At 37.9% G+C, this 13,945-nt stretch overlaps 1 protein-coding gene and 1 long non-coding RNA gene across 2 annotated transcripts in view; one reads left to right on the top strand and one right to left on the bottom strand.

Moving 5' to 3' along the window:
- The window catches only part of LOC146481401 (putative ATP-dependent RNA helicase DDX60), a 42,643-nt gene extending 31,508 nt beyond the window's left edge, over window positions 1-11,135 (top strand). The window contains exons 34-39 of the mRNA XM_085108424.1: window positions 113-228; window positions 1,769-1,922; window positions 2,355-2,671; window positions 2,984-3,135; window positions 8,373-8,435; window positions 9,050-11,135. Of these exons, the coding sequence (XP_084964550.1) occupies window positions 113-228; window positions 1,769-1,922; window positions 2,355-2,671; window positions 2,984-3,135; window positions 8,373-8,435; window positions 9,050-9,161 (914 nt within the window). The 3' untranslated portion in view covers window positions 9,162-11,135. The remainder of the gene's footprint in view (window positions 1-112; window positions 229-1,768; window positions 1,923-2,354; window positions 2,672-2,983; window positions 3,136-8,372; window positions 8,436-9,049) is intronic.
- Window positions 3,207-6,582, bottom strand: LOC146481402 (uncharacterized). Its single transcript, XR_014864476.1, has 3 exons — window positions 6,465-6,582; window positions 5,899-6,394; window positions 3,207-5,621 (listed from the first exon to the last, which is right to left on the bottom strand). It is a non-coding gene; the product is annotated as an uncharacterized LOC146481402 (long non-coding RNA).
- Window positions 11,136-13,945: the final 2,810 nt, after the last annotated feature.

Below are 13,945 nucleotides of genomic sequence, written 5' to 3'. Positions count from 1 at the left end.
CATTAACGTAAACGACTCTCTTTATTAACTGTATATTGGTTTTACGTCTGACTGATTTTATTATGCAACTGTTCCTTATTATTACTGAAATTTACTTATTCATTTATTACAGGCAAATTTTCGGAAGATGTAATGAGGAAAATGGTGCTTGTCCTTAGCCACTTGTTTGGTAGAGTATACCTCCACGCTAATTACAAGCGAAGAGTCCATTTGTGCCCAACCTCTAAGGTATATGAATTTCATAATTGGGTTCTTTTTTAAAGAAATTGTGGTGCTGCATCGATTGGGAGTGGAAAGGAATATTTGGTTTTATCAACAAAGTTGATGAGTTATTTTGACCGCAGTTAAGAGATTCGAGTACTGACGTTTCGAGCTTTAGCCCTTCGTCAAAGTGAATTAAGGATTTTTGGGTTGTATGTGGTTCATATAGTGAGCAGCAGTCAGCTACGCTATTGGTGAGAGCGGGGTAACTATGAAAACAAGAATAAATTAGTTCAATGAAAAGCGTTCGTTTATTCCGTGGGGATTAAGAGTGCCGATTTAGAAATGAATTTTTGGTTCGAAGCTTATGTGGCTTTTTGTATTACCATAGTGCAGGGAAATGTCACAGATGGGCATATATTTATTTGTCTCGCCTACATTGAGCTCTAATGTTTCTGCAGAGTACACGGTTTTGCTCTTTAATATTAGTCAAAAGAGTATTCAGCGGACATATGTTAGAAATCTGAACAAAACAAGGTATTACATAATGTTATCTCTGTTGAAAATAAACTGGAGCAGGCATGCATCTTTCTTTATTAGTAAATGGATTATTGGAAATGTCGAGAGTAACATTCATTATGGATTTAAAATATGAGGCCGGCCGAGCCTCTCTCATGAGCCTCTCTCATGAGCAAACCAGTTCTATTAAATCTATGTAGAACGGAGGGATAAAACTTCAGAACTTTTTCAGGAATTTATCTGGGAAAAATTTGATGAGGTCGGCGAGTGTTCATTGACTTTTACCATGGCAACCAATTTTTAACAGGCAGTTGTTTAATAAATGGAAAGTCTCCTTCTAAAATGGAGAAAAGCAATTTTTTTATGTTTAGCTGATATTAGTGTTCCGTTATTGGTTTTGATCACTTTTCGCTCATTTTCGGCACTTTAAAAGAAGTTTTGATGAAATCCAGAACAAGGAGGTGGGTGGCCCAGTAGTAAGGGCGCCGGACTTGAAATCCCGAGGTCCCGGGTTCAAGTCCCACCTCGGCCACGCTTGTAAATAGCCAGCTGGTTTGCCTCCTGCCAGTTGGGATTTTTAACATGTTATGTTCGATTGGATGATTTGTTTCCCATTATTTCTGAGTGGAATGCCTGTAAACTAACTTTGGGTAGCTAAGTGCATTTCCACTATAAACAATTTTATTTATTTATTTATTTATTTTTTTAATTTTAAGATGGCGGATCCAAGATGGCCGTCATTTGGCAATGATGACATAATTACCCGCTATATGACGTCATCGCCTCCCATTGCGGACCTTAAAGAAAACATTTTTAGACATGCGATTTATTCTCCAAGTCTCATTGTCATAGCTTTTATACCGGGCCCTAGAAGACAAAAAGCCCGGTCTAGATACGGACTCTTGTCTCACTTTCAAAACTCCTGTGGTTCAGGAGAAATGCAAAATGCCGGCTAGAAATACGCATCTCAGTCGTTAATTTCCTTTTGCAAACTTATATTAAAACAATTGTTTGATTTCTTTTTTTCTTGCAACTTGAACTTTCAAAGGTCATTTTGGAAGATCTGCCGAAAGAGTTTGCACAAGCTCTTCGAAGTTACAACGAGCAGGTTACTAAAGTCTTCAGACAGTATCTGACTACAGTGGCAGCAGAGCATGAAAGAAATCGCGGAGAGGAAAACAAACTACCCTTATCGGGAATTGGTGAGAAATTACCGCACTAGATCATTGGGCCCAGATATCTATACGATCTTACAAGATACATCTCACCTTGTATATTTTAAAACGTCTTAATTTTACTTTAAACAATAAAGGTTTGCCAAAATGAAATCCTTCTAAATTGTAACTGCTTTCTGCTGCAATGTGAATTGTCTCTTGAAAGATCAAATAGAATTCATCTAGACAGTGTGGCTAAATCAGTAGAGTACTTTTCAGCAGAGTATAGAAAGAAATTCGCCTTTTCTTCAATTTGCCCTAGTTAGTTGTAATATTAAAACTTTCGCTACTTTCTTTACCAATTTGAAGTGATTTTAGTTAATGGTAACCTAATCCTCTTGTAAACAGGTACTTTTGATGTATTTATATCTCTCTATAGATTCAAATGTTAAATAGTTTTAGTCTTATTTTCTGTTACAGAGTTTCCAAATCAGAAGAGCATCAACGTCATTGATAAATTCGGCACCATCAAAAATCTTGGGCGCTTTGCCATTGCGTATTCCGCTTGTTCGTCTTTCGCTGCTCTCTCAGCGAATTCAGACTTGCAATTACATTCTCAAAACCAAACTGAAGAAGAAGATGGCGACGACGAAGAGCACCAAGAAGGAGCTGTAGAAGAGTCAGAAGGAAGCGAAGAAGACGAAGACGCTGAGTCTGACTCTACAGACCGGGAGAGTAGTGGAAGCAGTAAAGAGAGTGAAGAAGTTCATCGTGAGCCAATCGATCAGTTATTGAAGGTAGAACTTTTTACTTTACCATCGACCAAATTAATTTCCTTATTATAGGAAACTAACGCTATGTTTGAAACAATTTGAAATTGTTAGTGAAATATATGAAATTCATACCGAGAATTTGACTTGAGGTACCGAAAACGTTGGAACCAAAGGCTGGACGAGGTCGAGCAAATTTAAGGCTACAAAACGTGGCGTTAATTTCTTGAGGCGTTAAATTCCTACAGTAATAAGGTAGTTAGATGTCTGGAAAGAAAGAATCTGACATTAGCCCTATTAAAATCTCTTACAACGTAATGTTATCAATATTTTCAACAGATCAGTCGCCAAGATGTCTACACAGACATGAACGTCGTTCCCACTCTTCCTGTTGAGAAGCGCAACTCAACGGGGCGTATTCGGCACTTGAATGCTTACGCCCTGGACTTCTTTAAGCATGGATCCACCCGAGCAATTGAGGAGGAAAATGGGTTTGTGAGGAAGATATTTGTCCCGAGGATATTTTCAACTACTGCTGTTCTCCACTTTTTCTGTCCGTGCCTTCCATTCTCGCTCTTCTTTTCCCCACGACTAGAGTTTGACAGATTGTGATCGTAAAAAGCATTTTTATAACATTGCCAGAACTATACTCGTTTTTCAAAATTATACCAATGCTTAATCAAAGGCTCCTGTGAGCCGACTCGTGAATGCAGAAGTGAATAAAGGTAATGGTAAAGCGGTATCCGCATCAAACTCGGCTACAAGGATTCGTGGACGCCATGACGCATTTCGGAATGCGTTATGTATAAACAATTAGACTAAACAATTAAATTACACCACGCACTCTGATTCCTACCGATACGCGAAGCAATACAAAGGTGGATGTGTACACTTTTTGGCGGTTTTGCGCGGTTGCCAATCGACAAAAAAGCGTCCAGTTTTTCTTCCAAGAAACTCCGTAATTATTTTTCCCTCGCGTCGTGTTTTTGCCGAAGGAAACTTGATGCATGTGAACGATTTTGGTTGCCTAGCTCGTGACATAAATCTGTTCCTTTCTACTCTCAACGGCTTTTGTCGCGTTTAATAACATCGGAAGAAGGTTTTAACCTTGCTAAAGTTGCTATTTTGGCTTTATCCAAGTGAACGTTAATATGGAAATACATCAAGCATAGCGATGCAAATTTCCAGTGTTTACATTTTTTCTGTTGAATCGATCTTATTGCTTAAACTGGACCCCGAGTGAATTTTATTGCGGCTTCTGTCTGAGCGAATTTCATCCGCTAATTGCGATGACATGTGTTTGTTTACTACGGTGGCCCATGGGTGTCACGGCACAAACAAAAACTTCACGGCACAAACGAAAACTCTCACGGCACAAACAAAAACTTCACGGCACAAACATAAACTCTCACGGCACAAACAAAAACATCACGGCACAAACGAAAACTCTCACGGCACAAACAAAAACTTCACGGCACAAACGAAAACTCTCACTGCGGAAGTGATTTTTGCGGCGGAAATAAAAATACTGTATCATCACACGAGCGGTTACTCAGTCGCTCGAAAATATGGCGGAATCTGTGGAACCCGATGACGACTTTGAGTTGGGAAAAGAAGACGAGGATAGCGAAGAAAGCCTTCTTCGGTATTATTTTTTTAGAGGCTTTGAGTACAAAGAAATTATCTTGCTTCTACTAAAGAACCATGATTGACCATTGACCGTGATTCAGACAATGAATATCAAGAATACTTTGAGTATGTCTCAGGTATTTGTGATCTTGGACAACCAAATGATTGGGGAGAAGCACTAGAGCTCTATAAAATTCTTCTTCAATTTGCGTATCATGGGAGTATGTGACTGAGGTTTCCATTGACAAACCCAAATGGAAGGCCTGTGTGGGATCTGATTGGCTGCTAGCCTCAAAATCAGGAAGCTTAAATAGCATTATTTAATATTAATCTGTGATTCAGTGGAGCCTTGGTAATAAATATTCCTAATTACCTAAAGACTGGAAAAATGTAGGGAAAACATTTACAATTTTGATAGAATGTTGTTTGTGCAAAACCAGAAAACTTGGTGGCTGTTTCCACGTGATTGACTGTTTAACATAATAACTAACTGTGATTTAACAGTGCTGTCTGTTTGTGTTTAAAATGAAATATTGATTGTCCAATAACTCTTGAATTCATTTAAGGAGGTTAAGGCAGACTGTTCATGCTATGATAGATACTACACCAATGTGAATGACATGGGGAAAGATAGTTGCTCGTCGATAGCCATTTTTAATTTTTTTCACAACAGTTGCAAAGTTGAACTTTGTTTCTTAATTAATTATCTTTTGACAATCAAAAAGGAATATAAACTAAACATGTCATTTATAAACTGCTCTTCCTATAACAGTGTTGTATTGATGTGACCAACTGAAAGCACTTTGCCCTATTTGCACTTGACAATTTTTTTGTCTTATTTACATGTATATGGTCAAGAACCAGAAATGTGTAAATCATAGGTTTTTATGTGCTTTTGATATTTTCTCCTGTTAAAGGAACATTCTGCCGTTTTCTTGGTAGTTTTTTGGAACAACAATACTAATTTGTAACACTCATTTACAATGAGCACATCATAGTGTTTTGCACTTAAAGCTATTAATATTGAGTTTATGGGAGTTATGAAATATTCCCAAACTATTAATGCAACAAAAGGACAAACGTGTAACAAGTATATTGGCCTAATGGCCGTATAACCAATGGGTTTTCTAGAACCTGCCCAAGTTATTTTGAACTGTAAACAAATGTCCTTCACATGTAATTTTCAAAGTAGCAAAAACTGTGACACTGAAATTAGAAGGGGCCCATTGGCTCCTGATAATGCTTATTGCTCCAATGAAATGTAAACTTGAAACGATTTTTTTTCTCTTCTTCTGCAAAACTACTGTAACCTCATCGATGTTGTAGTCGGGTCGTTGTCCCCTAAAGGCTGGTTTTCACTAGCGACTGAGTCGGAGTCGGAGTCGTAAGCGGAGTCGTAAGAGCGCTTATGACCTAGTGAAAATCAAAAATCGGAGTCGTAAGCGGAGTCATAAGCGCGACGGAATCGGAGTCAGAAGAATCAGAACGTTTCCATTTTCTTCCGACTCCGCTTACGACTCCGTCGCTTACGTTCCTTAATCGGAACGCTGTTTTCACTAGATCATAAGCTCTACGCTTCTGATTACGACTCCGACTCCGTCGCTAGTGAAAACCAGCCTTACGACCGTAACTTTTGATTCGTCGTTTCAAGGTGTTTAGGCTCATTTCAATGTTATGGTTCTTTGGTAGAAGCAAGATAATTTCTTTGTACTCAAAGCCTCTAAAAAAATAATACCGAAGAAGGCTTTCTTCGCTATCCTCGTCTTCTTTTCCCAACTCAAAGTCGTCATCGGGTTCCACAGATTCCGCCATATTTTCGAGCGACTGAGTAACCGCTCGTGAGAAAATTTAGTATTTTTATTTCCGCCGCAAAAATCACTTCCACCGTGAGAGTTTTCGTTTGTGCCGTGAAGTTTTTGTTTGTGGCGTGAGAGCTTATGTTTGTGCCGTGAAGTTTTTGTTTGTGCCGTGAGAGTTTTCGTTTGTGCCGTGAAGTTTTTGTTTTTGCCGTCAAGTTTTTGTTTGTGCCGTGAAGTTTTTGTTTGTGCCGTGACACCCATGAGCCACCGTAGTTTACATTACGCTTAGTTGTCACGTTTCATCAATAAAAATAGAAAAACACTTAAAAAGCTTTCCTAGATAAAAAATTTATTCAGATACGTCTTTTTACAGAATAAAAATAGAAAAACACTTAAAAAGCTTTCCTAGATAAAACATTTATTCAGATACGTCTTTTTACAGGACTAAGAAGCAAAAGCGTATAATTTTCGCCGCGAGGCGACTTGCTAGCGATTTGAAGTCAATTTTGAAGCGAATTTATCGGAGCGCAATTATCAAACATTTTGCAAGAACTGTTCGGAATACGAAAAATCGGTCTATTAAAAAAGTATTTCAGTACAAATTCACAAACCTGTAATTATTTCTGTGTTATATTCCTAGAAACACTGATTTGAGATCCGCCCGGTCATCGAGCTAATAAAACCACAAATCGAAGAACAATTTCTTCGCCGTTAATGCTTGATTTCCGCTTTTGAAACTGTGGAGCATCCCTTAGAAGTTCCTCCTTCGATTCACCGTTTCCAACAGGTTTTTTTCCCTTTCTAAAACTCGAAATTCGCTAATTTCGACAGTGCTAGAGTGAAATTCGGCTACATTGCGATCACTCATTCACTGCGCATGCCTGAAAGTTAACAACAGAACCAACCAACCAATCAAGTGAAGACCCCACTCATCGCTATAACTTGTTCATTGCGTATGCGCGCATTCAGGAGTTTAAAATAAGCAACTACCTAGCACAGTTTTGTTTTCACTTTGTGGTAGAACTGGCATAATTTTGGAAAACGAGCATAATGCTGATGCAATTTCTGAAAAATACGAACATGGTCGCTCTTAACCCTATCTACACCGGCCATGGGAAGCAGATTGTGACCGCTGCGACTTTGAGCCTGAAACGCCCTGAAACTTCAGGATTTTTTCAAAAACATTATCTGGGAAAAATTTGATGTGATCGGTTACTGCTGATTGGCTTTGATGTTACCACGGCAACCAATTTTTGACTCGCAATTTTGGCAGCAAATAGAAAATCCCCTTTCTGAAATGAAGAAAAATCACCTTTCTTCCCCAATTGAAAAAAAAAAAAATAGATAAAAATATTCGGGAAACATTTGTGCTTATTTTCTTAATGAAAAGAAAAATTCATAGCTTTATACCGTCGATAAACTAGGGAAATTTCAACGGGAAATCTGACACCTTGCTGGCGATCTTCAAAACTGACATGTAAATTTAAAAACTATGTTCAAATTTCAAAAATGCCGGTCACGCGTGGCGTAGGTTAACTCTAAGAAAATCCATAAATCCAAAATGGCGGATCCAAGATGGCCACGCTCCGACTTTACCGGCAGCATTCGTTAAGCCTTTGTAATCGAGCGAGCGTCCTCTTGGAATTCCAGGCGCGGGCGCTAAGCGCGCGATTATTAACTCATTTTTCACTGTTCAGGGCTGACGTCGGCGCCCTAAGCGCCCACTCCTGGTTTTCCAAGAGGACGCTCGGATACCAATACTAAACGAATGCTGGCGGTATAATTCTGAATCAAATGGAGCGTGTATGATAGAATTTTAGGTTGGGACAACCGAAGTATATAAAAGGAACCAGGGAAAGAGATGTATATTACTGACACTAATGCTTTAGTTTACTGACAGATTTTCGCAAATACAATTCGGTGTCATAAGGAATCGGCGTTTTATTTTAAACGTTGGATGGTATTAACCAGGCTTTGGTTGTTAAAGAGCGGATAACTTTATCAGTTAGATAAATAGTTATCTGACAGATTAATCAAACATATGAAAAGAGGAAAATATTACCCTATCGTATCTGAATAAACGAACATTGTATGCACAGCTGGGTATAGGGCTGTATGAAAGTCTTGCCAAATGTTTTATTTGGAGTATATTTGATTTTATTCCCTGGATAGCTACGTATCCCCTGGATAAAGTTATTCAGTCTTTGAACAACTGGAGGGCTTGCGTTTTTGAAAGTGTACCTGAAACGAGAGGATAAACATTGCCAGTAGTTTGTTGATATTCTGATGTCCTTCTATAGAATCAGGTCGGGAGAGGCCTTCAAGGCACTGAAGGACTTTTGCCTTACCATCAGATCAATCAGGTAACCAAAAATGTTCACTCACTTAGAGATTGTCTTTAATTTCCCACATTAATGAGAATGAGCCAACTCAGGCCAAGGTCTAACGTCAATATTTTCATGTATTTAAGGCGATATTACAATAAAATATTTGCAACAACGATTTTCAGGAGAAAAATGTCGCGCAGAAAATTGATACCGTGAAAGACACTGGCGAGCGGACGATGAAATGCGCGACGTTTGAATTGGGCTTTTATACAGCTGTTTTGAAGAAGGTTGTCCAAATAAAGCGTAAAAGCGTACGCAACAATTCCGAAAGGTAGTTTGGGAAATTAACCCAATAAATTTCAATAAAAGCTTAGAATCCATATTGCACGCCATCTCAAGTCTTCGCTGTAAGGTCGAGGCATTATGGTTTCTGAGCTTTTATTGAAATTTGTTGGCTATTTCCTAGACTACATTTCGGCATTGTCGCGTACGCTTTTATGCTTGTTTTGGACAACCTTTGTCGAAAAAGCTATGTAAGGATATCCGAAACAGACAGTTCATTTGGTGTCTTCCTTCAGGCGGGGATGTTCTATTAAGTTCTTTTCGTGTAAAAAATCAGTCATTTATTATTATTTTGTTTTATGTTTTAGTTGTTCCCTGGAGGAGCTGGGAACTGAGAGCGACAACGTGGTCCGCGCCTTTGGACAGCTGGCGGAAGAATTTGGAAAGCAATTCAACAAGGCGTACGGTCGCGACATATGAGCGTTGCCGTCTATGAGAGGTTACCTTAAATTGGGAAAACGTAGAAACTTTGTTAAAGACTGTTTGAAGATATTCCTTAAAGAAGCATTGTCATGAGTATTTTGCCTTGTTATTGCCAGGACGGAAAAGGTATTTGACAGGGTATCTTCCTCAAACATCAAATTGATTTTATTGAGAGCGACTGAAGAAAAAGATATCAAATGATTTCTCGAAATAGGAACACACCAAAATTTAATTTTTCTATTCATGTCCGTCCTGGCCATCTGCAAGCAAAGATAGTTAGTTCTAGATTTTGCGCACAAGAAAAAAACCCAATGACAAATCTGGTCATGGGCTATAATTTTATCATTCCCTTTTTTCTGGCTGTTAAAAGTGTATATCACAGCTGAAACTGAGCCAAGAGCTTTAATTTCCCTAGCCGGCTGACTCAAGGTTATTTTGTATGTCAACCGATAACTTGTTTTTTGATCATGAAAGAGGTTTGTTTCCTTGACCTGAAGAAAGCGGAGCAGGCTACATCTAGAGAAAAAATTAACTGCTCCACCACCTCATCCTAGCGTGTGAATACCTCTGTAATAGAGTGAATGAATGGGAAAGCCAAGAAACAAACAAACAAACGAACAAACAGAAAAGAATTGCGACACTAAATAGTCTAGCAAATAACCTTTGAACAGGGTTTTGTTGGATGGTGGCCAGCCATCAGTCCCTTTGCGCGAGAGCACCCAATGGGAAAAATTGTTTCAGGCAGGCATACAATAATAACTAGCGCTTCTGTGATAAAAATATGTCCAGCAACCGTAGAAGCGAGTGGAACACGGTCCAAACACCTGTTGATCAACAAATTTAGAGAACAAATGTGCAACAAACATTTTGCACGGTGAAAGGAAAAGAGCCATTCCCACTCCTATTTTTACAGTTAATTATAAAGTTTACTATTAATAGAGATCATTCAGATAAACAATTGATTTCCAAAGATGCGTGAGAATATTAATCATTACAGTCAATCCAGGTCACGCGTGAACAGTAATTCCAAGAATGAAATGAACATTGGAATTTCTCTTTGTAATGTCCGACGTGTGAATGAAATGTTAAACATCTCTCTGGAAGTCGTTCCGAAAAAGATGCATTAACTGAAAAAAAGATTCAAAATACTTGGGAAACAATTGTTATTCTTGAAATATTCAATTTTGCAATGTAAAGAAAAATTCATAGCTTTATACTGTCAATAAGCTAGGGAAATTTATACGGGAACTCTGAAATCTCGTTGGCGATTTTGAAAACTGACATGTAAATTTCAAAACTCCGTTCAAATTTCAAAAATATCGTTCGCGCGTGACCTGGGTTGACTGTAACCTTATCTAGACCGGGAGTGGTGGATTCTGCCTGTGGCGATTTTGAACCTGAATAGCTTTTTTTACTACGCTATGAAACTGCAGGACTTTTTCGGAGATTTACCTGGAAAAAATTTGGATGTGGTCGGCTAGAATTCATTGTTGATATCACCATGGCAACACATTTTTGACAGGCAGCTTGTTTAAGTTTTTTCAAAAAATCGGATATCCCTTTTGAACATGACGAAAAATTACTTGTCTTACTGCAACTTGTGTTTGAAGCTAATATTATTGTTCCTTTATTGGCTTTGATTACTTTTTGCTTAATTTTGGCGCTTTGTTGAAGTTTTGGGAAAATTCTGATATCCAAGATGGCAGAATCCAACATGGTAGCCATTTGACTCATGACGGGGACATCATCCCCCCCCCCCCCCTCCCCAAAGTCGGAAAAGACAAAAAAAAAATCCTGGTCTAGAAAGGGTTAGAAAACATAAACTATGAAAAATAAATTTCATGGAATGAGAGTACATGCACTAGAAATGTTTAGTTATATTACTTATTAATCGTTCGTAATTCAATAAATAGCTTTATAATGCGATAAAAGCACTTTTCACTTATAATAAATTGAAATCTTTAATCTGCATATTTGTCGTAATTACCTAATAGTATAATGAAAGCTATAATCGATTGTTTGCGAGATTTTATATTAGTATCACTGGAAACCACAAAAAGGAGGTGGGAGTTCTTCGAAAGCAAAACATAAAAAAATAAAAAATCATTGCGCAAGCAATAACAATATACCAACGTAAATGGCCCCTCTATTATTTGAATCGAACCTACATCTACATCGTGTGCAGAGAATTCATTCTGAACCTAATAACAAATAACAAACCATTTGTAAAGAACAGTTGTTATATGCAAGAACAAGTTAGATAATTCACATTCAGTTTTGCACTGTCCATGTTTCAAGAAGGCAGAATTCAGTTGTTATAAGAAAAAAAGGCGAAAATGGAAGTTGGCATTTTTGTGTAGTGGTATACATCGTATTCTCAAATGGCGGACGCGCGCAAAAAAAACTGGGATTAGACTCCAAAACGAGGCGTGTTAGGATAAACAAAATGTTTTTTCCTGCGAGTGCAAAGTTGACACAGAGATCAATCGGCCGATAAGTGCAGAGTTTCTAATCCCTGACGTTTAAAAATTCTACTGTTAATTGGTTTGTTCCTTTACAGTTTAATTTTTTGTTTGCTAAGATTTCAAACCTCCGAGCGCAATGGCTTTTTTGAATTTTCTGTAGTCAGTGCATTGGAAAGTCTTAAGAAACTAAAAAATATTATCTATTTCCATCAGTGCGTACTTTGCATTTGTGATTGCGGCGAGAAACAAACCAGCAAACAATAGATCTAAAAAAAATTGACGTTAAAGAATTCTGTACTTATTAGCAGATTAATCTCTCTGCGGACCTGCACATGCCGGCAAGAAAATTATTATTTTTTTGTTTATCCTAAAACACCCAAATTTAATGCCTAGTTCTAGGTTCGTTACGAACGTTCGCCATTTGTGAAAACCGTGTTGGTTGCTTTCAATATACTCCACACACTATTTTGTGACTATATTCAAATTTCACATCACTTTACCTTGGGCAAATTAAAATCACTAAAGCAAACAAACTACTCGCACTGTGAACATTCGCTGACGTGTCAGACTGATTATTCCGCATCCACAAGGGGAAAAATTCACCCGACTGATAATACAAAATTACTTGCATTGTTGGTGACTTGGGAGTCGAGAGTGCTAAAAAACAAAAACAAAAAAAAAGAAAATCTTTAATAAAATACAGCGAAGGTTTCACCCCCTCACAATAGGAACAGAGACTACAGAGCTTCTGTTGTGACTGCTACTGACAGGTAAAACATTTCTAGTGAAATTTAATTTGTTTTTACTGATTGTACTTGAGGAATACAGTAGACGTTCAAATGACATAATTTGTCGACGAAATAATCTACCGTACTTGTAATTGATTGTTCCAAACCCAAATGTTTTTTATTTGCTGAAGCCGTGATATTTCTTAAGCTACTCGCTTTGGTTTCCTCAAATTTGTATCTAATACTAGTAGTAATCAGAGATTAGTGAGATGCGTTCGACCATTTGGGAAAAGAAAGTTACATTAACTGCCAGATATTTTTCACATGTTTATTTAAATCGCAGAAAAATGTTATCATTGTATAACCCAGTGTTTATAATATAATGGATATTTGGTGCGCTTGCTTGTCGGGTTCGACCTTCTCTTCACGTTTGGTTTGCTTGCTTGTCGAATTTTAGAGTGTGCTTCCTTGCTGTGTGGACTGTTATCAGGGAAGATGCATTGTTTACTTTTGAAGTTAGAGTTACTGGCATTTGGAATCTTGCGAAAGCATATCGATATGTTCATTTCCTTCGTTTGTTGCAGGAGTTGAGTTTCACGTTAATAGAGGAATAGAAGCCAAAAGATTAATAATTATATAATAAATAAATAACTAAACAACTTAATAAATAAATAAACAACTAAATAAATAAATAGCTAAAATATACTAAATGAAAGAAAAAAATATATAAAAATATCTTTGCTGCGTAAGCAGTACGCAACGTGAGATTATACTTTATTGAACTTGAATCTTTTGAATGAAAACTTCGAAAAAAGCATTTCCTTATTTTAAAGCGTACAACATTTACGGTAGAATTCGGCAAGGAACCGGGGAAACTTCAACGTGGCCGTTCATATGCGATTGCCTTTGAGCAGACATTGAAAGCCGCCACGAGACATCTTCGGCGTGGCGTTACAAATTTGCATAAATATTATTGAGATCATCTCAAAAGGCAAAGTCACGTTTTCTCCATTTTCTATCAACTGATTCAGATTGTAACCGTGTCTTCCACTGATAGATGACTGGATAACTTGTTCACTAAACCCAGTTTAACAGTGAATGAAGCGAAACTAAAATATTGCGACTTTTTGGCCGCTGTTAATTCACAAGTCGAGAATTGAAACACGCGCGATCGCTTTTAACCTCGCTAAACCAGTACGCTGCACATAATTATGCTTTAATCTTTTGAATCAAACCTTCGAAAACAGCATTTCCTTGATTAAAAAACGCACAATACTTTCGCTTGTAATTAGCAAAGAAGCGAGAAAACGCTTGAAGAGCGAACTCTTTCCAGCTCGAGCATACACGTGCGCACATCCATCGCTCCAACAAAATTAAAAACGCAAACAAAGTTGGCGGCTGTCTCGCAGAGTTGGTCCCCGTAAAACGGAACCGAACTGTGGCCGTTTCACTACAAGAAACCAACGTTGCCTTGCAATAACAAAAACTGGGTACCACCGAGCGCTTGCAATCCCTTATAATCGAATGACTCGATAAAGTGTTTGCCATTGCAACTTCACCAATTCGTTTCACTCGCACTAGGAATGTT

The sequence above is a fragment of the Pavona decussata genome, unplaced genomic scaffold (assembly GCF_977016875.1).
Source record: "Pavona decussata unplaced genomic scaffold, jaPavDecu1.1 SCAFFOLD_50, whole genome shotgun sequence".
NCBI lineage: Eukaryota > Metazoa > Cnidaria > Anthozoa > Scleractinia > Agariciidae > Pavona > Pavona decussata.
The sequence above is the reverse complement of the archived record's forward strand: the minus strand, read 5'-3'. Positions and strand labels throughout refer to the sequence as shown.